The sequence below is a fragment of the Sciurus vulgaris genome (genome assembly GCF_902686455.1).
Source record: "Sciurus vulgaris genome assembly, chromosome: 5".
NCBI classification, from domain to species: domain Eukaryota; kingdom Metazoa; phylum Chordata; class Mammalia; order Rodentia; family Sciuridae; genus Sciurus; species Sciurus vulgaris.
In genome coordinates this window covers 138093204-138119337 of record NC_136465.1, presented here as the reverse complement: position 1 = coordinate 138119337, position 26134 = coordinate 138093204, and the positions used below count along the sequence as shown (strand labels likewise).

Sequence of the window (26134 nt, the reverse complement as noted above, 5' to 3'; positions counted from 1 at the left end):
AACTACTGATTCTAAGTAAAACAACTCCAACTTGCAGCACCAATTCTCTATGTACCACTGTCAGTCCAAAATATTAAATATTTCTTGCTTCCAACAAGAAAGTATGACATGATATGACAATAAAGAAATTCAACTAGAAAAATGTTCATCAACTTCTAGCTTCTTTAAAAACTGGTTTTCAGTCTAATGTGCAAGTCCCTGAATTCAACCCATGCCACAAAACAAACTGGTTTTTCACTTTATTTTCTTCTAGTATTAGTCCTTATGTATGCATGTGCTTATAACAATATATGTTAATTTGGCAAGGCTGAATGTACATCAAATGTCTGTGGAAGCATCCCTTTTGGATTCCCACAGCACTCATCTTACAATCATGATTAAGTCTACTTACTGCAGTTGCACTGAAGTGACTAGTTCTCTCTGGTTTTCTATAATGTTAAGTTTTTATTATGGCATGATAGCAAAATTATATTCTAAAGCTTATTTTGTAGGTGGTAATAGTTTTTAGACTAGCTTTTGTAAATACTGGTGGAAATAAAGCATCAAAGACATTATATATTTAAGCTGATATATATATATATATTTAACTGTTTTTTTAGCTCCTCATGAAATCTTAATTATGTGGAAAACATGGTTGCTGTTTAAGTGATGCTGAATTTGCTGTGCATTTATAACTTAAGTGCTATATACATATATGTATATTTCAAGATGTATTACATATTCTGTATTAATACAAAGAACCATATTTTGTCTGCTATTTTGTAAAAATAAACATCTGAGAAAATAAACTGTTTTCACAAAAAAAAAAAAGTCTGTGGAAAAAATTTTCACCTTAAACTAAATTTCTTTCAACACTGCTATACAATCTTTATTTGCCCAAAGGATTCATGTAGTCTGTAATCATAGTCCTCACATCTTACATTCTTCTCCTTTTACATTCCCTCATACCATTATACTGTTTAAGTACAGTATTTAACCAATGCATATACCAAGACATGAAATGCACTGATATTATTAAATTCTTAATCAGTGAACGTTTAGGTTATTTAAACACATCTTAACTAAACTCGAAAGTTAATTCTTAGGCATCCCTCTTCTATGTCTTCTAATATTCTCCTCTCCATTAGACTTTAAGCTATGACAGGACAGAACATTATCATAATCACTCATATACTCTGGTGCTTAGGGCAGAAGCTGTCTAGTATTGGTACCCTTAAATGAAATAAAGGAATGGATGTAATTTTTTCTTCACTACTAAAAAATACCTCAATTCATTAACATTTCTCCTTTTCAACTAGGGTAAACTTCCTGGAGAAGGCATGAATATTTTTAGGGCTTTGACAAAACCATAAATTGTTCTGAAAAGGATATTTGTAATCCCACCAGCAATATTTAACAATTTCTCCATAAACTCACACTGTTATTTTTAAATTCTCCCCCATTTAGAGTAATAGTTACAATTCCAAACTTAAATATTTTCCTGTTCTATCTATTAAGAATTTTCTGTTGTTATCCTTAAGTCATTTTATTCTACTTGAGTTCTAAAATTTGTTTAACAATTTGAATTACTGATTTCCATACTGACAATAAGACTTCTGTCCCATTTTCAGATGCTGATTTATGATTTCAGTATATTTGAGATCGTGTGTGTGTGTGTGTGTGTGTGTGTGTGTGTTTACCAAGGGATATTTAACCACTGAGCCATATCACCAGCCCTTTATTTTACCTTTTTTTAAAAATATTTTTTCCGATGTTGGTAGACCTTTATTTTAGTCATTTATTTATATGTGGTGCAGAGAATTGAACCCAGTGCCTCACACATGCTAGGTACGCGCTCTACCACTGAGTCACAACCCCCAGCCCCTTATTTTACTTATTGAGACAGGGTCTAAATTTTTGAGGCTGACTTTGAACTTGCAATCCTCCTGCCTCAGCCTCCTGAGCCTCTGGGATTACAGGCATGTGCCACCATGCCCAGCAGATTACATTCTTTTATAGTCACATACATATTTTTCTTGAGTTTTTTTGGTCTTGACTTTTATATTGAAAACTACTGTAATCATTAGTGCTTTTCACCAAATATTCCCTGTTTTCCTCTCAAGCACATGGTAGAACTGGAAATCTTTTACCCTGTGAAAAATAATGTGTATGTGAGGTTGGCTTTATTTTAACCAGTGGAATGTTTCCCCCTGACTTTCTCTCTTTCCCTCTCTCTTTCTGTCATAGACTGGAAATCTTCAATCATTCTGGGTCCCAGAGTAGCCACCAGATAACCCACAATGTATGTGTAGCATGAACCACCAACATTTAAGCTCTTAAAATTTTAAGGTTGTTACTGCAGCAAAACCTAGCTTATCCTAACTTAATTCTAAAAGTTACTTATTTTGTTAAGTAGAAAGCAGACAGATCTACATACATTTTCATTGAATTTTGGAGCTGGTTATAACTTCTACATGGTTTGACTACTACTATTCAGAGATTTCTTTTATCTGGTTACAATGTTAAAATATAACCTCTGATTTCAGATCACCTCTTTGAATAGTCTAAGAAAACAATCGAATCTCCTATAGATAAGTGTTGTTTTCTATTTCCATGGTCTACAGCATGGGCAAAAAGATCAAATTAAATTTGGAAAAAATAATGAGAATATATCTCCCCCAATTTTAAAGGCAATGTCTTTAGTATTTCACTATTATATACAAACTTGTTAAACCATCCTTATCCAAACATATTTCAGAGAATGAATAAACAAATACTCATGTGGGCAGAAATGTTCATTAGATCACCATACTCTTGCATTTTGGAATATATCCAATTTTGTATTTCAACTGACACTTATTCTTAATTTTATCCTCCAATTCTAGGATTCTGACTAGAATCCTTCTAATGCATATTCTAGTTGGACTGATAATATTGTGCAAGTCACCTTCCCTCACTTTTTTCTGCTTCATCTACCACAGGCCAACTGTTTTAACTAGTAGCCCAAACTCAAGTCTTGAACTTACTTCCAATTGGACCCTAAAAATCTGGCAAGACATAGATTCTGGAAAATTCTGAGGAAGTATCTTTCAAGCACTATAAAATGTTTTGTTTAAATCTGAGTCACCTACACATGTAAATTATTTAATTACCAAAATGTAATTTGAATGGTAAAGAAACTGAAAATCCTAAAGCCTGTTGTGAACAATTTCTTAGAAGAAATGCAAAAATTCCTTCTTCAATGAGGAAAAAACAAACGCATTTACCTATCCAGTTCAGTAGGCAACAGAGATCAATAAAGGAGTTTTTGTAACAGGGGCTCACTTGATGTTTTATCCCTTGTCGTTTTGAAACTCATTTTTTTTTTTTTTTCTTTTTCCCAAACTTTACCCTGACCTTCTCCCTGAGCTTTTCCCTAACCTCCTCCTCCCTGATCTTATTCTGAGTCACCTCTATAAAAGGCCCTGTTTCTGCTGATGGGCAGGATCAGAGCCTTTGGGACAAGAGTTCCCTGTGTTTCTCCTTGGCTAGCAAAGCAATAAACTTTTTCTCAAAACTATGTCCTCATTTTTAGACTGGTATCAGGGACAAGGACCAAACTTACCGCAACATTTTGAGAGCAAGGAAATAACACGATTTATTTTTGCCATTTAAAAAATAATCTAATGATTTCCCCCCCCTCTATCTCCACAGTCTATTGTTTCTCCTTCCTGTTTTTTGTTATTTTTTGTTTTTGTGGTGCTGGGCAATCAAACTGAAACAAGAGTTTTGAGATGGGTAGATTCCCAGCTTCACCAATTTCCTCTGGGTTCTTGTCTCGAAAACTTAGAAGAATAAAATCCACAGACAATTTCAGCAAGAAGAGAACTCCTACCATGCAGGAGGGGGGCCAATAGCAGAAAACACCATTTTGGTGTGCCAGCTAAGGAGTGTATATAGGGTTCTAGGTAAAACATGGATCAAAATACATGTTAAACAGGCACTGAAAAGCATGGAAGCTATTGTCTTCCTTTCCATCCCGGTTCACCCCCACCTTTCTTCCTAAAACTTCCATTTGGGTTCACCCCCACCTTACCTTTTCCACCTCTGGGACAAAGGAGTTGGCTGGAGGTGTTCCCACAGGTGAACCTCAAGGTCTTTTACATTTGGGATAGGCCTTGATGGTGCTCATTAATAAGTCTACAGGTTAGCTGCCAGGTGTGGTTCCTGTGTCTGAATAAAATTGACTACTGATATTCTGTTCAAAACCAGGACCTTTAACGTGCTAGACAAGAACTCTACAACAGAGCTAAATCCCCACCATTGTTCATTTTTCTGTTTTTTTTTGCACCAGGGATTGAACCCCAGGGCACTCAACAACTGAGTCACATGCATCCCCAGCACTTTTTAAAACTGTTATTTAGAGACACAGAATCTGGCTAAAGTGCAAAATTGTTAGAGAGAGAATCTCGCTAAGTTGCTTAGGGTCCCACTAAGTTACTGAGGCTGTCTTTGAACCCATGAAACTTCTACCTCAATCCAGAGCTGATGAGGCATGCACCATCATACCATTTATTAAAAAGCATGTCTATGTGAGACAGGGGCAAAGGACAGATAGTCAACGTGTGAAGGAGGAACCAGACCTGATTATAAAATGAAATTATAAAAACACTATGATGAAGAACCAATAACTGAGGAAAGGGTTCATCCCACCCCACTCAGCTTCTCTTCAGGGAACCTAATTAACCTCGGGTCCCCATCTATTGGATTGTAAATGGTTTTCTCTAGAAGTTTCCCTCTCTTGAAATGTAAACATCCAAGCCAGAGATTCAACAGGTTCCTGTGAAGAGTCGTTTCTTCTTATACTTTGAAATTTTCTGGACGCTGTAGGAATGCAGCTACAGCATTTAACTGCTTTGCTAAGTAACTGTTGTCTAAATTATAACCTCCTAGGTTTAGTTCTTAAAAACATAGCTCTTAGGGAAATAAACTCAATTCACCTTGAGTTACTGCTGCCTGTGATGAAGGTCATTTTGTGATAACACTAGCAAGCGTTTTACTGACTGTTCTACACCTGTGAATTATTTATCGTAAATTCCCTGTGCAGGGCCAAAAATTCAAACTCACCAATGCTGTAATGGTTAAGAAATGTCAAATTTCCTATAAAAGCCCCACATAACCTCAGCTCAGGACCCAGAACTTCAGAGTTCACTTGGGTCTGCTAGTGTAACAAACCTGAGTACTCCAACACTCTAAATGGTGCTTGGTCTCTTGCAGAGTGCTACTTCCATAACTAGCCTAGATAATAAATGATCCAGTGGGGAAGATAGGGGCTAATTCCAGGAAAAGGAAATGAAATGCTCACATCGCCAGAGGACTCCTACCCTTCTGAAGGTTACTGACACCTCCAGGGAATCGCCCCTCCCAGCACAAGGAGTTGCTAATGAATGCCCCCAGTGCAGATCTTTCCCTGCCTTTTGATCACACGGGCAAGATAGGAAAGGGGTGGTAAGAGGAAAGGAAACCTGAGATCTATCAGGGGGCAAGAAACCCCCACTCCTATGGATACCAGTTCTGGGTCCCCTTCTCTCCAAGTGTCTACTATCTCTATTCTGCCCCTTAAATAAAACTTGCTTTCTATGCTAGCCTTGAAATTTCTTGGGTGTTTAATATTCAATATCAGGGAACAAGGACCCAATCCTGATTTCTGAAACTGGTATCATATGTATCAAAATTAGAAAATTCATTCTACCTTGACTCTTTATCCCAATACTCAGGTACAGTAAACTGCTTACCAAGTCTCACTAGGCTTTTCTCAATACAAATACATCAGCCCCTTTTTCTGTATCTCCTTTTAATATCCTTTCAAATAGTCTGTCATTATTACTGCCCCTACTGCTCCCATACTTAAAATCACACATACAGAGTAAAAGATTATTCGAGCAGCCATACAAAGTCATACAAAATCGCTCATGAACCTGTTCCCATTTACTTTTTCCAGCTTTAGTAGCCAACATCCCCTTTTACACATCCCTCGTTAGCTATTCCAAGAAGTTATGTACTTTAAACTGCTTTTGTTATCCTACTTAGAAGATTTCATCCCATCTCAGGTTTGGGCAAACTTTTATAAACCCGCCAATTTACAATTCAAACATCACCATGCCCTTCCTTGTTTCTCAAGTAGTAAACCGCTCTATTATCTATTCTCATTATAGTTAATTTATCATTGTCCCTGTAATAAACTGTCACAAACTTAGTAACTTAAAACAACACACATTTATTATCTTAGAGTTCTTAGAGTATCTTAGAGTTATCTGAAGGTCAAAAGTCCAAAATCAGGGGCTGGGGATATAGCTCACTCAGTTGGTAAGTGCTTGCTTTGCAAGCACAAGGCCCTGGGTTCAATCCCCAGCAGCACACACAAAAAAAGAAAGGTCCAAAATCATTATCACTGGTCAGGATAATCTTCCCATCTTGAGATCCTTAATCATCTCTGTATTCTTTTTCCTTATAAGGTAACATTTATAGGTTCCAGGTACAAGAACCTACTATCATAAGGGGAGGGTTAGAATTATTCTGCCTACCAAAGGATGAGAATAAGGATAGAGAAGTGACAAGAGACAAAGTCCAAGTTACAGAACTGGTGCTGTTTGTAGTTTCTCTCGACTACTCGAACACCTTCAGAATATCATGGGACAAGTGCAACTATTGGCTGTCTTGTGGGCCACTTTGAAAGTTGTGAAATTCGCCCTATGGGGACTGACAAAAGACTCTCTCCTTAACCAAACTGTAATCAAGCTCCTCTGTGCCCTCATCTTGACTAGACCTCCACACCTCGACCTTTGTCAGGCCTGCCTAGCTCAATTTTGACAAGAATCATGCTAAGCATCATGTTCAGGAAGAATCACCTACCCCAGTTAACTCTTCAAAGAATTCTCCTCACATTGTTTTCTTTCCCTTGGATAGGCTTGAGATGATGGAGTTCTAGGCCAATCATGGCCACTCTTCAGCAAATTCGACACCTTTGTTTACAATGCAGGGAGCTTCTATCAGGTAGTGTTCTTAGCTTTGGGCTCCAGGAAAAAAAAAAAAAAGCTGACAAAAAAAGTTCCACTTAATATCCTGGGACACACAATACTAATCCTTTCTCACCTAGTATTTTTACCATTGTTTTTGAGATTTATCTATGCTGATATGCATTGCTCTAGTTTATTCAATGCAATCACTAAGTGGTATTTCATTACATGGATAAACTACTTACCAAGAAACAATTAGGTAACTTATACTATTGTAGTCATACTGCAATGAACAATCTTACACAAATTTCATCTACAAAAGTTTCTCTAAGCTGGGTATGCTAGCACACACTTGTAATCCTGATGACTTGGGAGGCTGAGGCACAAGGATTTCAACTTTGAGGCCAGCCTCAGCAACTTAGGTAGGCCCTAAGCAACTAAGCAAGAAGTTCTCAAATTAAAAAATAAAAAGGGCTGACTGAATATGTAGCTAGGTGGTAGAGCAACCCTGGGTTAAATTCCCAGTACAAAAAAAAGGAAAAGTTTCTCTAAGAGGGCACCTGCTAGAACTTATGAATAAAAAGACTTGAGTCTTCAGCTTTACTTTCATGCTTTCCAATGTAGTAGGATTAATTTATACTCTTTACTATCAATATGAGTTTTTCTTTCACTATACTTAGATTTATCTGACTTCTTAACTTGGAAAGATACCAAATTTTATCTTGTTTTAATCTGTACTCCCCAGAAGCAAAGTGAGAAAAGTTGACTAAGGAGAGATCAACTATATCAATGCTGCTGAAAGTCAGAAAAGAATGAGGACTGCAAGCTGACACTAGAGTAAGCAATAAAGAAGTAACATTACTTTGAGAAGGCAGGGATATATGCCAGATTGGAGATCATTCAGGAAAGAATTAAAGACAATACTGACAACTCTTTGGGGGAATTGTGTTACAAATAAGAGCAAAGAAATAAGGCAGCAGCTAGAAAGGAAGTGGGATCAATGAAAAATATGGTTTTGTTTAAAGGACGGGAGAAATGCTAAACAGTAGAAATGTTCCGGCCAAACCAAAAACTGATGATTTAAGAGTAAAAGAGAAATGCCAGAGGGAAGTCCTAAAGTGAACATGAAGGGACAGAAATTAGTGCAACCAAACATCTACAGTGCCTTTGTGCTAAAAACTACAAAAATACTGGGGAAATAAAACAAGATCTAAAGACAGACATACCATATCTATGAACTGGAAGACTCAACACGGGAAACATGTCAATTCTGATATACAAGGGTAATTCAATTCCTATCAAAATTCTAACAAGGCCTTTTTTTTTTTTTTTGGTAGATACAGACAAGGTCATTCCAAAATTTATACAGGAATGCAAAAAGATAAGCAGATAAAATAATCTTGAAAAAAATAAAGGAGGAAGAAACAGTCTACTCAATTTTAAAACCTATTATACAACTATAGTAATCCATACTGTGTAGTGGTGACTGAAGGATAGACACTTATCAATGGAACATAAGAGAAAACCCAAAATAAAAACACACAAATATGCTCAGTGCTTTCACTGATGACATGACTCAGATGGGCTCTTCTACCGCCACTTAGGCAAGTGGAATCCCATCTAATGCCCCAGACCCCTGGACGCTGGTCTCACCTTCATTTGCCTGTACGCTTGGTTCTACATCCACCACTGGCATTCAGATTGGTGAGTTTTTCCCTAGGCCAACTTAAACACTCCTCTGCTGACCTGAGACATCACCATTGATGGTCTGGCACCCTCAAGGCGATTGAGGAGTAGGGTTCCCCCAGCCACGACTTTTACAGTTACAGCTGGATCACCAATCTTGATGATGGAGATTCTCTCCGGGTTGAGGATTCTCTTCACTTTTCCTCTCAAAAATCCTGGTGTGAGGTCCTCAACCCTCTTAGCTTTTGCCCGGCACACAGTGAGGGGGCTGACAACTCCCATCATTGTGCTGCCTCCTCATCTCCAGCCAACTAGTCTGTGACCTTGGGACACCTTGGACACTGACTCGGCTATGCATCAGTCTCCATCATGGGATCTAGGTCCTCCACCCCTGGGATGTCTACTAGAAAATCTTAATACTCCTTTGCCTAATCCCCAACTTAGAGCCACCAAAACTTACTCACTTGTGCAATGATATTTGGCCACAATCCTTTAGATAATCAATCAAAATGGCCAATTAATGGCATCCTGGATTCCAATGTTTTACAGGACTTGTACAACTTTTGTGAGCAAGGGGGCAAGAGAAAGAGATTCCTTATCTTCATGCTTTCTCTTTCTTGTGCTCTTCCTACAAACCCAAACACCTCCTTTTGGTTTCTTCTCCTCCTCCTAATCCCTCCTCCTCCTCCAACTTCGACCTGGCTAACAAAGCACCCCCATACCGGTCCCCTGCGACAGTGGTCCCTCCAGCCCCTGCTCCTCCATCTCCTTTGCTTCCTGCCTCCCACACACCACCTGCCCAGTCTACCCAGCACTCCCATCACTCAGTCCCTCGCACATGTTCTAGTTCCCACTACAGGAGGTGGCCTGGAGGGAGTGATCAGAGTCCATGTTTCTTTCTTGCTCTCTGATCTTCCCCAGATAGAAAAGAGGCTCCTTCTCCTAAAACTCCGCAAACTTCATTAAGGAGTTTCAGTATCTTACTCAGTCTTATGACCTTACCTGGCATGACATTTATATGATTATATCCAACACCTTTACTCCCGAGGAATGCAGGAGAGCCTGGGAACAGGCACACAATTATGCAGATAAGGTTCACCAGTCGACCTCAAACCACCTCACTGGGACTGAAGAGTACCAAATAGGGAGCCTCAATGGGACTGTAACACAGGGATCAGGCATCTGCGGTGCAATGAGTTCCAAACCTGCATCCTTACTGATTCCGAACTTCAGAAGTAATACAGGACAAAACTGAAAACCCATCCTCCTTTCTGAGTCGCCTCTCAGAGGCCATGCTCAAATATACTAACAAGGACCCTGAAACTTTGGAGGGATGACAGCTACTCATGACTTACTTTTTTTTCCCAAGGATACCCAGACATAAGGCTACATTGAAGCAGTTGGACAGGGGGCCCCTTACCCGACAGCCAGAGGTTCTAGCGGTGGCATTCAGGGTGTATAATGGAGGGGAAGAAAAAAAAACAAAAAACAAAAAAAACTAAAATACCTAATGCTAGCCAAAGCCTTTTAATCAATCAGTTCTGCCCAGCCGACCACTACTAGGGGTACCCTAGCTCCCAGAAGACCTCCAGGCCCATGCTTCAAGTGTCATAAAGAGGGGCACTGGGCATGAGCCTGCCCCAACCCCTGGCTGTTCCCAGGTCCTTGTCCAAAATGCCACCGACCGGGATTGGGCAGTGGATTGCCCTGGTGCTCAGAGAAATGCCAGGTCACCCTCACGCCCTTCCCCTAGTGACTTACTGGTATTGGTAATGGATGACTGAAGGGGCCTGGGACTTCTACACCAGACAACCAATACCACTCAGGAGTCACAGGTGACCCTTATGGTGGCAGGCAGGCAGCTTCCTTTCCTTATAGATACTGCAGACACCTTTTCAGTGCTGTAGGAGTTTGGGGGGCTCACTTCTCCTGCCAAATCCTGTTGTCAGAGTAGAGGAAAAACCATACCACCCCTTACAAACCCGTCCAATAAGTTGCCAAATCAGAAAAATCTGTTTCACTCATTCCTTTTTGATAATTCCTATTTGTCCCATTTCTTTCCTGGGAAGGGACATCCTAACCACCTCTATTTCCTACTCACTATCAATCAGTTTGTATTACAGAACTATCAGGACCTCATAAAGGATGACTTGGAGTCTGGCTACAAGTGCACTCCCCAGGGAAATTATCTGGTCCCCACCCCCACCTACTGCAATGACATCTCCCTCCCCTGAATCAGTTCGATGTCCATGCCCACAGGAAGCAGTTACTGAAGATGGATCTGTGCCCATATGCCCAAAAGGAATCTTCTTATAAAAACAAAAATGGGGAAATGAAGGGAACAAAGCTGTAGTCATTGCTCCCCTGATTCTGCTCCCCACACACACCACTTTACAATCTAGATTGTTAACTTCCTCATCAGTCATTGGTCTGATTAGCCCGTGGGCTTCCACAACTTAAGGGCAGTTCCCCTGCCATTTGCGCTATCTCTCTTTCACCCTTAAGGGCAGACACTGTCTGCTTATTAAAATCTCTTGTGTGAGTTCCCGCCTCTGGAGTGGTTTTCTGGGTGCTTTCAACTATATTCGAAGGTAGGGCCTTAAAAGAGGCAAATAAATTAAAATGAGGCCATCAGAATGGCCCTAATCCAAACTATGGTCCTTTTAAGAAGAAATATGTATATACAAAAGTGACTATGTGAGATTACTTTGAAAAGGTAGCCACCTCCAAGCCCAGCAGCAAGACTCAGAAGAAAACCTGACAACAACTTGGGTTCCAAAATTTCCAAAACTGTAGGGAAAACGTGGGGAAAAAATTATTCCCATAGTTTAAGCCATTCAGTGTGGTTCTTTGTAATAGTGGCCCTAGTAAAGTAATACAGCCAAGAGGAAACACTTCATCAGAGAGGATACACAAATGAAAATAAGCACACTAAAAAAATTAACTTCATTAGCCACTACAGAAATTCAAATATGGCAATGGCTTATCATATACCTATTAGAATGGGCTAAAATTACAAATTATAAATTTACTTAATATAGTTGTTGCTTTGTCATCCATTTTTTTAGGCCCAACTTGTTATTTGAAATACAATGGAATCCTGTTATCAATGGCCTAATTAAAACTCCCCAACTTTTGTGTGGCTGTTTGCAATAAAGACTATTTGTTCTTTATGTCGCTGACCCAAAACCAAACACACCACACAACAGCTGACTATGATAAAACCCTAATGGTCAACACTAGTGTCCTATAAGTAAGCTCCCTGTTTCTCTTGGTCTAATTAGTCAATGTGTTTCACACTAGCCAATCCAGAACCCTCCACACAGGAAAGCCAACACACAGTATATTGCTATAGACCCTAATAAAGGCATAATTCCAAAGATATCCCCTCTCCATCTTTCCCCCTCTTCCCACTTCCTAATGGCACCCTTAACCTCTGGGATATATAGTAAGTTTGTTTCATGAATTCTGATTTCACTTCCTCACCTCTAACCTGATATACACACCTGAAACTAATCCCCCTCCCTACCACCATACCCTACCAGGGCTCTCCTAGAGATTAGCCACAAGGAAAACTAAATTATAAAGAAGCCATAATGACAGAAATAATAAAGTGACAACACCAAATGCCAATGGGGATGCAGAGATATCAGATCGCACACACACTACTGGTTGCAGCATAAAATGTATAGCCACTCTGGAAAATAGGTTGCCAATTTCTTAAAAACATTAATACACAGCTACCATGTGAGAAATGGAGATATAGCTCTGGCAGAGTACTTGCTCAGCATGTTCAAAGCCCTGAGTTCCATCCTCAGAACCAAAAAAAGGGAGGGAGGAGTAAAGAAACAGAAACAACTACCATATGATCCAGTAATTCACACTCCTGGGTGTTTATCCCAGAGAAATAAAAATTTATGTTTACATACACACCTGCATACAAATGTTTGATAGTCAAACCTGGAAGCAACCTAGATAACTTACCTTGGGTAAATAGTTAAAACTGTTGTACATCCATACTATGGAATATCATTCAGTAATGAAAAGGAATAAACTACTGATACACATACAACCTGACACAGAGAACTAGGCTGAAAGGGGGTGGGGGGGAGGCCAATCCCATATGGTTACATATTACATAATTCTATTCACATAACATTCATAAAATTATAAAACCAGAGAAATGGAGAATAGATTAGTTGTTGCCAAGGGTTAATGAGAGGCTGAGGGCTAGAGGGAACACCATATGGTTATAAAAGGACAACATAAAACATCCTTGTAGTTATGGAAATGTCCTGGATCTTAAATGTATCACTATGTTTTAGTCAGTTATTCTGCTACTGTGACAAAAAGATCTACCCAGAACAACTGTAGAGGAGGAAAAGTTTGAGGGTTCACAGTTTTAGAGGTCTTAGTCCACAGAAGGCTGACTCTATTCCTTGGGGCTCAAAGTGAGGCAGAACATCATGGCAGTGGAGGGTGGCAGAAGGAGGACCTCACATCATGGTGAGCAGAAACACTTCACACTCCAGATACAAAATATATACCCCCAATTAACCACTTCCTCCAGTCACATCCCACTTGCCTCCAGTTACCACTCAGTTAATCCCCTCAGGGATTAATTCACTGATTAGGTTAAGAGTCTCACAAACCAATCATTTCTCCTCTGAACCTTCTTGCATTGTCTCATGTGTCACCTTCTAGGGCACACCTCATATCCAAATCAACCTCCCGGTTATGATATACTATAATTTTGCATAATGTTACAACTCGGGGAACCTAAGAAAAAGGTACAAGGAACCTGTTTTTTTTTGTTTTTTTGCGGTGCTGGGGATTGAACCCAGGCCTTGTGTGCCTTGTGCTTTCAAGGCAGGCACTCTACCAACTGAGCTCTATCCCCAGCCCAAGAACCTATATTTTTTACAACTGCATGTGAATCTGTAATTATCTTAAAACGTTCAAAGAAGTTATCAAACTGAATATTTAAAAGTTGTGCCATTTATCATAACTTAAACACACTGTGCAATAAAAGTAATTGTGCAATAAAAAAATTTTAAAAAGATACACAATTTTTTTAAAAACTGGGCAGGCATATGTTGTGAAACAGAACTTTCTGCAATTATAGATATGTTCTACAACCCTCTGTGTTGTAACAGCAGCTAGAACAGCAAAAAAAACCTACATGAAATGTGAGTAGCATGACTGAAAACTGATTTTATTTTATTCATTTTAATTAATTTGAATTTAATCAGTCATGTGTCCTTGGTTACCAAACTGGATTATGAAGGTCTTAACAATAAAAAAGAATAATTATTATGTGCTAAAATAGAACCATGTCCAAATGTTCAGGAAAAAACCTTTATAATATACCATTTATATAATAAAAACAAAATAAAGGCATATAAAATATTTATATTTGCACCAAAAATTTCTCAGTACACTTGAGAGTAATGGTTACCTCTAAGAAGTGAGAAGTATGTATTTATTGGAGGCAGGAACTGGAGCTTTTTCCCTCTATTATACATCTTTCCACACTATTTTTAAATGCATGTCAATAATCATGTGTCTCTGATTAAGACAAAGAAAAAAAAAAAAAGTGTGAGGTTTTTGGTACCTTGAAAATTCTTAGCATTATTCAACAATATGACATAAATTAGATATTAGGTTTAATAGTACAGAAAGTTTACATGGGTCTGCTATGCAATAGTGCTAGATTCTAGTTTATCAAAAATTTTTTCTAAGGATGTCCATTTTTTGGATGTGACTACATTCAATTAAAGGAAAATGGACACAATCAACACAAAGTTTAAATAATGGGAGCTTCTGAAATCAAATTAATTAACTTCTTACATAAATGACTAGAAGATCCTTAATATTTTTATTATGGTTATTCAAAACGAAAACAAAATTTCTATTGAAATCAATGTTTACAATTTATTAATGATTAGATTTATCAAATTATGAACAAAGAATAACTGAATAATTACAACTTCAGTGAAGGTACAAGGACAGAAAAATCTCCAAGGTATAAATAGGATTAACAATGTCATTCATCTTCTCTCAGAATCTTGAACTGCAGGAAAAAAGTTGTGATTTTAAGATCAATAAAACATAATTCTATTTCCCAGGTTCTGTTCTAAACTTTAAATACTTAGACAAAATTTCACAGAACTACAGATACTATTGACTATAAGATGTACCACTACTGTAGGTACTACAAAAAAACACTGCCAACTGGACTACAATACTATGCTGTACCACTTGGAATTTTTATTTACTAACTGGAAGATTATTTATACTAATTAAGAGATCTCATAAGCTTATTTAGAAGGACTTTTATCATTTCTCATTGGGACACATCAAAAGGAGAAAAATAAAATTACTGTATTGCTAAAACTTCAACATTGGTCTTTTTTGGATCAGTTTTCATGCTAGAGTTGTCAATCCCCATGTTATTCATTACAATACAGTTTATGAGCCACCAGAAACATTGGAATGCAGTATTTCTTAAAACAATCTATCACTATTATCTCTGGGATTTCCTTCTAAGCTAATATACATTCTACAAGCTTTGATGACAGCATTTTCTTGGTATTATCAGCATATTATCAGAAAATAACCAGGAAATCATATATTCTCAAATGTTCCTTAAACAGATTGCTGACTGAAATGGGGGCTGCAGGCATGCAATTATGCCATCAGGAATAACCACCAAGGTGGCCTGTTCACAGGCAATGATAAGTAATCACTAGAGCTACTTAACCAAAGCAGGAGGCGGTATTAACTGTAAAACACAAATACTAACTTCAGAGATTGAGGAAATATATAATGTTAAAACCTACAACATATATCAACTCAAGCTCACAAGAACATTAAGGGGTAGATGTTGTTACCTCTATTTTTTAGGCAAGAAGACTAAGGTACCAAAAGTAAATTATTTATCCAATATCGTGCAGTTACTAACTGCTGGCTGTTATACATCATTCTTCCTGGAATATACCCAAAACACCAGAATGCAGTCCAGCAACAAACCTTTATATAGATTTACAAATAATACAATAAATCTGTGAACATTTAAAATTTGTTCCATTTATCATAACTTAAATACACTTCAATAAAAACAACTGTGTACCACCTGTTCTCTCATCAACTATTCTCACAGATTTAACAATGAGAACATCTATTTCCAATCCTGTTAACACTTAGGGTTATTCCAAAGAAAATCACCTCCTTTCAAAGTTAATGAAAGTATATTTTACCTTATTAATTTACACTAAGCAGGAGAAATAATGAGCTGAATAAAAGAAAATTTTGATGTTGGTGAGGATGCTGAGAAAGGAATACTTATACACTGTTGGTGGGATTCTAAATAATATAACCAACTAAGGAAACCAGGATGGAAGTTCCTCGAAAGACTGTGAATTGAGCCATACCACTACTCTCAGTATTTATCCAAAAGAATTAAAGTCAGCATTCTATAGTGATACAAGTTGTATCCCCATGTGTATAGCAGTGCGATTCTCAATAGCCAAGATATGGAATCAGCCTACATGACTGTCAACAGATGAATGGATGAAAAAATACAGTATATATACACAACAGTTTTATTCAGCCATAAAGGACAAAATTGTGTAATCTGCAGGAAAATGAGTAGAACCGAAGAATATCACGTTAAGTGAAATAAGTTCATACTCAGAAAGTCAAAGGTTCTACCTTTTCTCTCACAATGTGTGGAAGCTAGAGAAAAATGGGGCAGAGGAGGAGCTAATGAAAACAGAAGGGAGACCAGTAGAGTAGTAGGGGATCAAGGGGAGGGAAAGCAGAGGTAAAGGGAAATAAAATTGATCTAATTATGTTATATGCATGTACAAACATACTGCAATGAATCCCATTATTAGGTATAATTATAATGCCCCAATTTAAAGGAGGAAATTTTAGGGGAAAAATTATGTTTAAAGAAATGTAATTTTATTATTTCAAGTCAAGGGTTACGGAATGTGCCTTAGAACAACCACCAAAAAGTGAATCCTCCCTAACCTTCAGTATCAAGGAAGAACTTAGTTTTTAGTCTATATCATTAATATTATTAATAAAAATAAACGTATTAATTTCTATGGTAGAAGATTATGGATTTGGGCATCAGAGAATTAAGGTTCTAAGACAAATTCTGCCAAATAGGATGTGAACCTGAATAAATGACTTTACCTCTGCTTTTTAATCTATCAACAGTTCAATATATACTTTGCAAGAACTACAGCAAAAAGTATTTGAGCAAAGCTTGGAAGCACCCAAGAGGTTCTTCAGTATATGTATTATACTCAACCAATGAAATATTACTCAGTGCTAAACAGAAATAAGCTATCAAGGCTGGGAAAAACATGGAAGAACCTGAAATGAATATTACTTAGTCAAAGAAGGAAATCTGAAAAGCTACATACTATATGATTGCAACTATATGACACTCTGGAAAAGATAAAACTATGAAGACATTAAAAATATCAATGATTACCTGAAATTAGAGAAGAGGGACAAGTGAATAGGCAGAGCACAAGATTTTTTAGGGCAGTAAAACTATTCTGTATGACAATGTACACATGCTCCTCAATTTACAAAGGGATTATGCCCCAACAAATTCACCATAAGCTAAAAAAGCTTTAAACTTAAGAGTATTATGAGAGTAGTCCCATACTGCTATCCCAGGAAAAGCTCAAAACTCGCTATCTGAAGTATGGTTTCCACTGAATATATATGGCTTTCACATCGTGGTTAAAAATTTTCAATAGAGGAGCTTAAAATATATGTTAGAACCCATAAAATGTACAAAACCAGGAGTGAACCCTAAAGTAAGGGATGGACCTTGAATGATAATGATGCATCAATGTATTGCAATAAATGCACCACTCTGTTGGTGTATGTTGATAGTGGGGAAGATGATATAGTTATACGGGTAGGGGGCTTATGGGAACTTCCTGTGCTTTCTACTAATTTTTGCTATGAAGTTAACATAGCTCTAAAAAAATGAAGTCTAAAAAATTATAAAACAAAACATAAATGAATAATTTGCAACCCTAGATAGTTAATGCCTATCAAACAATAATCAATTCTACAATTGTATCATATCTATCACATTGTTCTGTGCTATAAAAACAAGGGCAGTCAGGATTTAAATGCAATTCTGCCACTTATCAGCAAAACATCTGACCTCCCTCTGTCCCAATTTCCTCATGGATAAAACAGATACACGAAGCTGGGAGAATTAAATGAATATATATGCAAATATGCTTAGGATAATGCCTAGCTGATAGCTATAATTTGGTAAGTGTTGGCAATTATTACCATTATTTTTGTCTAGCAAAATTAGGAGATAACATTTAGAAGTTCTCAATACAAAGTCTCATATTTTACATGTTGAAAGAGCTTCTCCCCCTCCTATAATACAACTTTTCCCACATATCAAAGTGATATTGGAGAGTGGAAAATAAAATGTTTATCAAAATCACTCTGGAACTTTTTCAGTACACATACCACAAACCCACATAGGGAATTAGAAATTTTGAGGGGTTATATATGGAAGCATGTGTATTCTGACAAAGCTCCCCATAAGATTTTAATGCACACACATATTCTTACTTCATCCAACCTATCTCCCACATACATCCATTTCTGATGAAGTTATATCAGAGATCAACAGAATTGAGTTAAAATATATTTTAACATAAATTTCTTAAGAGTGTCTATGTATTGTGTACATCAAAGTTATCGAATCATAGCCCATGGCCCAAATCTGGCCTATCGCCTAATTTTAGAAGGTTTTATAGGAACACAGCATCCCTATTCACTTCCATATTGCTCATGGCTGCTTTCATATGTCCACACTGTTAAGTGGATTGCTACAGAAATCATGTGGCTCACAAATTTGAAAATATTTACTATATGGCCTTGTACAAAAAACATTTAGCAATTCCTGTCTAATTCATACACAATGCTATTCAGTAGCTCAACTAGAACATTTACTGTGATGAATAAGTTCAATGTAATTACAACATCTCTCTTGAAATATGTTAAAAACTAGAAGGTTGGAGAAAAAGCAAATGTAGAGTTCTCATAAGAGTATAAAAGACAAAGAGTTTTGCCTGCCCAGCTGTTCCTCCACCATCTCCAAGTGATCTTGGCCAATTACAGTGTTGCTGCCATTGTCATAGGAGTATACATATAAACTAACTGGAACCATCCAATGCCACTTTTCAGTGTGAAAAAAGGAACAATATGCAGTTGCTCTCTAATGGTTAGATTTGAGATGTATGGCCAAAAAATAAAAATAAATAAAGATGGAATCCATGTCCACACTACATATTGGAAAGAAGCTGCTCTCCACTTGAAGAAAATAAAGCTGAAAATAAGAGAAAGAGACAAGATGCAGAGTCTTAGGGCATTCTCATCTCAGGCTCCAGTGTTCTTTGAATCCAACTGGACTCCTGTCATCTGGGTTTTGGGACTGAGACAGCAAATTATTAAAAAAAAAAAAAAAAAAAAAAAAAAATCCATGTATGTTTCAACAGAATTGCTGACATTTGCAACCAGAGGATTCTAATTAACAAAATAAGGAATGTCTGTATTCAGTTCAAAGGACATTTTTCCCCCATGAAACTAGCGGTAGTCACTATTTTTATTCATCACTCATTAAATCCTTAATAAAGTTTAAGTGTTTATAATAGAAAATTATTCTCAAAAGCTAAACATGGGTATGGTATAGTAACATCTCACTTTTTTTTTTTGTACAGGGCACTTAACCACTGAGACACATCCCCAGCCGTTTTTTATATTTTATGTAGAGACAGGGTCTCGCTGAGTTGCTTAAGGCCTTACTAAGTTGCTGAGAATGGCTTTGAACTCAAAATTCTGTAATTCCTATATGCTGGGATTACAGGCATGCACCACCTGGCTATTTCTCACTTTTTTTCCTTGGGGGAAAGAAAAAAAAAAAAGAATGATAAAAATCACAAGCCATCTAACATATACAAAAATTGCTTCAGGCAAATTTAGTCCTATCGGCTCCATATCCTCAACAATAGCACTGATAATCAAAAAGAAAGATGACTCTTAGATGCTGTCATATTTTGACTGATCAAAGAAAGATTCTATCATATTTGATATATATTAATTCTCAAAAACAGAGTGATTTGTTTGGTACATTTTCAACATGAAAAAAGTATTGTTTAAACCTTTATAACAGGTTATTAAGTTCTTCACAGTATTTCCTACACAGAAGGTTGAAATTTTATAAAACTTTTGACTTAGCTGCTTATAATTCTTTAAGAAAAATCTAAATGAAGCTATTATCCTTGGATTGGATAAATATTCCATTGGGTGGATTTTTTATTTGTGTATTTTATAAATAAAATATTGCCCTGAATCATGATTTTTCAAACTCCAAAGTTAAAATGTTTGATATTTTACTTTTATTCATGAATTGTCCATCTGTAATTGAATAGTAAAATACTACAATGAGATGATGCTTTAGAAGAATCTGCTACAATACATGAAGTCATCAATTAGTTCCATTTTAATTTTATCTATATTGACCCAGTAGTTACTACGCTTAAGACATAGTATTTTAAAATCTAAATTACAACTATATGACTATAGCATTTTTGCTGAATTAAAAAAAAAAAAAAAAAAAAGCATCGGATCCTAAAAAACTACAGAAAGATTTGCTTTGAATAAGAACAGTTGCCATAACCTGCCAGAAGAAAATCAACTTTCAAATAAATTTTCTGCTTTCTGAAAGCAAATGAATTAACTCATATACATATACAAATATATTTCTCTAAATACATAGTAAGGCTAAAAATAGAAACAAAAATCAGTATTACTAAAGATAAGCCTCAAAAAGTAAATTTTATTAAATCTATGAAAAGTAGATGTGGTGATACCTAAGTTCAATATTCAAACAATAAAAATGAGACACAAAAAGGGATAAAATAAATGTAAAATAAAAAAAGTGTTACCATTTAAAACAGAGGGAAACTGGAAAAAAAGACAGTAGCACAAGTTTTGAAATTGAGGGGAAAAAGAAGAAAGAGATGGAAGTCATAGATAATCTAGGCAATCCAGTTCAAAGCTGAGTCAGATCTTTCTGACTCCTAAGACACTCTGGCAGAAGAGGTATTGTGTCATATGAAAGAACTGAGGCAATTTACAAAGGATGTACTAGTAGTAGGTGAAACAGAAGACCAGTGATAGCAAGTCTGGCATATGGCATCTGTCCCTATACCAAAGTCTTTCTTCTAACCATTCTAGAGACAGGAACCTGACACTGCTTACAGGATACAGTACTGAGACTTCCCTGGATTCTGTCAGGTGTTTCAGGTGCATATACATTCCTAACTAGAGCAACAACATCTGGAAAAACATACACTATCCTTTTTATTTTAACTGTCTTAGTCAGCTTTTTCACTGCCGTAACTAAAAGATCTGTCCAGAACAATTGTAGAGGAGAAAAAGTTGATTTGGGGGCTCACTGTATCAGAGGTCTCAGTCCTTTGACAGCCGGCTCTATTCCTCCAGGCTGAAAGTGAGGCTGAACATTAGGGTGGAAGAATGTGAGGGAGGGAAGCGGCTCACATGAAAACCAGAAAGCACAGAGACACTCTACTCAGCACACACAAAACATATACCCCAAAGTCTGGTCCCCAATGCCCACCTCCTCCAGCCACACTCTACCTGTCTTCAGTTACCACTCAATTAATCCCTATTAGAGGATTAATTCACTGATCGGGTTAAAGCCCTCATAACCCAATCATTTCTCCTCTAAACATTCTTGCACTGTTTCACACACACAGGCTTTTGGGGGGGACACATCACGTCCAAACCATAACAGTAACCTATATAACCTAATACAGTGCTATGTACCCAATAGTTTGATGTTCCAAGTCGATCCTCTTGAAAAATCACAACTTAAAATCAGAACATTAGAGTTCAAAGAAATCTTAGGGATCATCTAGTCTGGCCCCTTTACCTTAGAAGAAAAGAAAACTATTCACAGTTGAATGTCTACTCGTTAAAGGTCACAGAGTTAGGACTTATACCCCAATCCGGATAATCAGTTCATCTTTTGCAAAAAGCCTTTAATTCTCCATTACGATAAACTAATAGTCATCTATTTCAACAGAAAACAAAGTAACAGCCCTTTCAGTATTCACTATATGCTATGGCTTTTAGAAGGCTCCACTAGCTTGGCAACCTAGGTCTGTGAAGGCTGCTTTACAAACACTACCCTACCTAATATAACTCTAAAAGGAAGGCAATATTAAGTCAAGTTTACGAATGAGGAAAAGGCAACTTACCATCATGGCAGTAAATGGTAAAACCCAGATTTTCAATTTGACAACAGAAAAACTGTTATTATTTTGGCTCTTAACCATATCTGTATATCCTATACAATATGTTCTATACAGTCCTTCACTGAATTTACCAGAAAAATGCTCAAATCTCACACAAAAAGTCTTACCACAAAAATGCTCAAGTCCAAAACAATGCCTGATCCAAACATGATAAATAAACTAAATAATTATTAAATTCATTAAAAAATTAAGGTTCTCTCGCCCCCAAATGCCTCAAAAGAAGGTTTCATTGCTCATCTAATTGCACAATACTCTAAGGAAGGTTTCAAGAGTGGACAGTTTGCATATTAACTGGAGATTTAAGAAATGGCTAATTTCTTTATCCTACCAATAATTCATTTGTTCAACATGTTTAGTGAAAACCTTTTTATTTGAAGATAAAAAGCAAAATAAAAACATTCTAGCAAGATCCTATTCCACTCAATTAAAACCCACATAAGTTTCAAAATCACTCACCAAAACCAAAATAAATGTGTTAACACTTCCCTCCTTCTGAGAGGGAAAGAAAAAAAGCAACATTAACTGAGCACTTACAATCCACCAGTTATTAAACCTCAACATAGTCTCACCTAATCTTTTAACAGCAAGCAAATTAGGAAACATCTCTATTTTCTGATAAACAAATTGGGGCTTAAAGAAATAACATTCTTGATTCAGATCACTTAGCTACTTCTGAAGATTCAGAATTAGAATCCAAGTCTGTCTGACCCAAACTGTGTTCTCTCCAAAAAAGGAGTTTAAAGTAATATTATTACACTGATCATCAATGGGATTTCTTTCCAAGAGAGATGTAAAACACTTTTTAACAAAAATACATTATCTTATTTTATCTTCTCAGTTCCTAAGGAACTGTCCCGCGGTTTTAAATAAACCAAAATAATGAATAAGTGGGTGGCTGAGCATTAACATATGAGAAGGTGATTGTTATTTACATTTTATTTTAAAAAGAGGAGCAAACCCAGAAATAGAATCATTCTAATGCAAAGTAACCAGGTTAGAAGACTTCCATGTTTGTTCACCCCATAACAAAATACTGATATATCTTCTTTCCAGAACCTCAGACTACCTGAGTTTTCGGGAAGTCGCGGCCCTCCCCCAGCTCCAGGTCACTGTGGATCATTAAAACCCAGAATGCATCAAGAATTGCTTCCAGGCCTTAACTAGCACTAGCTCAGCTTCAAACTAAGAAGTAAACAAGTACAGAACGTGACTGATCCTGGAGCAGAGAACTCTCCACTTACACGGGAAGATACTCAGATTGTGATGGGAAACGTGTTGCACTCTTCTCCCCTAATTCCTAAAAAAAAAGTAGCGGCACTTTGACAAGCTAATGTGAGCGTGGGTCTAGTCCCAAAAGTTATGACCTCTCTTTTTCATCGCTTAAGGACAAATACTCAAATAAGGGCACCTGGCACAAGGTGCCCCGAGGTGCTACTATGGCATAAACTGGAGGGACATCACTGTGCCCAAGAAACTGTCCTCCGACAGTGAGCTAAACGGAAGGAACAGCGTCATTCGGCCAGCGAAGGAAAAGAACATATCCAAAACAGACGCGCTTCCTCCTCGCCCTCCTGGGCTTGGAGGAACACTCGGGGCTTAAGCCGCGGTTCCAGGCCCCGGTCGCCTGTGCACCCGCAAGCAGTGCGACGGCAGAGCAGAACCATCCCCAGCCCCACCTCGGTCCTCCACACAGCCAGGGACTGCGTCCCAGAGCCCGCCCCGGTCGGGCCCGCCCCGCTATCTCCTCCCCCGTTATCCGCTCGCAGCCGCGCTCGGGCCTGGATTCGCCTCCCCACCCTCCTCAAGTTCGGCACGTCCCTCTACCCTCCACACGTCGGCCACCACCATCAGCAAGTCTGGGGAAGAAAGGTCGGGGCGGCAGGGGAGGAATGCGCTCGGCGCGGTCCCTCACCTCTGGATGGAGAAGGGGCACGCAGCCCGCTTCGGTATCGTACTCATCCGGGCCGTCCGCCATCTTGGTGTTAAATCCCTCCTCCCGCTGCATGCCGGGAGAAAGCGTTTCACCCTCGCGGGGCTCGGGCGAGGCGGAGGGCGAGCGCCAAGGCGAGCGCGAGCCGGGCCGGAGGCGACGCGGCCGCCTCCTCCTCCCTCCCCGGCCCCCGTGACGCCCCCTCTGCCCCCTCCCCGCTCGGAGGGCGCGGGTCTCTGCGCGCGTGCGCGCAAGCACGGCCGACCCGGGCGGGAGCGCGCTCTGCTGCACTGCGCCGGGGCCAGAGGACCGCTCAGGGCGTGGGCGCCGGGCCGGGGGGCGGATCCCCGGCCTCAGGCAGATGTGAGCCTCGGCCACCCCGGGAAGGCGGCGCGGCCGCTGATAGGTTCGCTTAGGGGAGCTAGTGGCGACCCCCTAGCAAAGACAGAGTTCCGGAGCCCCTAGAGGCCCACGCCCGGTGCCCCGCTCTTCCACCCCGGACCCCCTCGTCAGACCCGAGCGGAGCCCGCACCCGGCCGCAGGGAGAGGCTTTGGGGCGCTCGGGCTCCAGTCCAGGCGCGCAGCGTTCCTGAAGACGAAAGAAGCATCCCTTTCCTCCACAGTCAAAAAGGTCACCTCCCAACCTGTATCTCCGGGGAGCGCGGGGGTATGGAAAAACTCGGATAAAACATGGGTCTTCATCCAGGAGAAACGTTTTTAAATGATCCCAGCTTGCCCTCGTTGGCTTTCAGTCCGTACCACATAAAAAATACGAGCTTAAAGCCCACACATCCCCATCTGCTGCATTTTAATAAAATCCAGGAATTCCGAACTGCAGTCATTAAAACTGAATTCATTGAAGCGCACGCGACCCAGATAAAATGCCTAAAGCCATTTTTTAAAGGATATTAGAACTATAAATGATATAGAAATGCGAGGGGAAGATTGCGCCCTAGAAATGGGCTGACGGCACAGTTTTAGAAAGCATTTGTCTGTTTTTTAGCCATTAAAAATTGTACATCAAAATAGCTCAGAGGAAGATTTAACAGAGATCGGGAAATTATCAACTGTGGTTCCTGATACCAGCCTATCTTCTATTTAAGTCAAACCAGCCAAAGATCACCAGAAAAAAGCCTGCAGTTCCACAAAATTAGACTTATTTGTAAATCTGGAGAAAAGGCGCACTAGAGGAAGCAAAAAATACGACAGGATTTAGTTCCCGCCAAAGGAGCCTGAGGAGGGTCTGGGGAGAGTGGGGATCAGTTCAGGATTGGACATTGTTTCTGAGGCGGGTTGAGGAAAAGCAGGAAATAACAAGGGATTGGATGTTGTCTTGAGCTAGGGCAACTTAGTAGCTGGGCACCCACAGTGGTAAATGAAACGAGCTCCTTGGTAAAAGGGGATATGGCTTTCATGGCTATGGGGAAAAAGATTAACTCTGCAGCTGGCTTTGTACTTGTCTACCCTCCCAGCACAGCTGCTTTTTCTTTTCTCAGGTCATGCTGATTTTCATTCTTTTAGTCCTGCCCCAAACCAGGAATCATCATGCAGAACTGGACAGAATTAGGGTTCTGCCTTTCCAGCACCAAATTGCTTTAAGAACATGTTAATATGCTCAGAAATCATTTTTATTTCATTCCAGTTTTCATCTTGCTCCTCCATATCCTTCCTTATGCCACGCATTTACTTGGAATAGAAGGTGAGAGTAAAGAAAGGAAATTGAAAAACATTGAGAGGTGTCATTAAGAAAGTATTGAATGAAGTGAACGAGTGAAGAACCTAGGCATGGACAACAGAAGAGACTTTCACCCGCGCTGCTATACACATTTTTATTTGTGACTTCTGAGAATTATATAACTTAAACATAGAGAAAATACTAAAAACTGAAGTCAAAACAATTTAGCTAGGATCTATGACTGCCTTCCTCACTACTGTTAAGACAAATAGTTCTTAAATGAACAACTGAACAACAACAACAAAAGCAAGAGCAGATATTCTTCAGAAACGTTGAATTGGACTGGGTTCAGTATGTACCAAAATGAACACATTAGATATAATCAGAGTTCATCTTGGTAATTATAGAGCTCTTAACAGCACAGCCCAAATTTGAGACAATATATTCACTGGAGTGTAAGCACAGC

The 26134-nt window shown here is 38.6% G+C and overlaps 1 protein-coding gene across 1 annotated transcript in view; it reads right to left on the bottom strand.

Moving 5' to 3' along the window:
* The window catches only part of ZDHHC17 (zDHHC palmitoyltransferase 17), a 90228-nt gene extending 64312 nt beyond the window's left edge, over positions 1–25916 (bottom strand). Inside the window, exon 1 of the mRNA XM_079142544.1 lies at positions 23976–25916. Within this exon, the coding sequence (XP_078998670.1) occupies positions 23976–24068 (93 nt within the window). The 5' untranslated portion in view covers positions 24069–25916. The remainder of the gene's footprint in view (positions 1–23975) is intronic.
* Between the last annotated feature and the right edge of the window lie 218 nt (positions 25917–26134).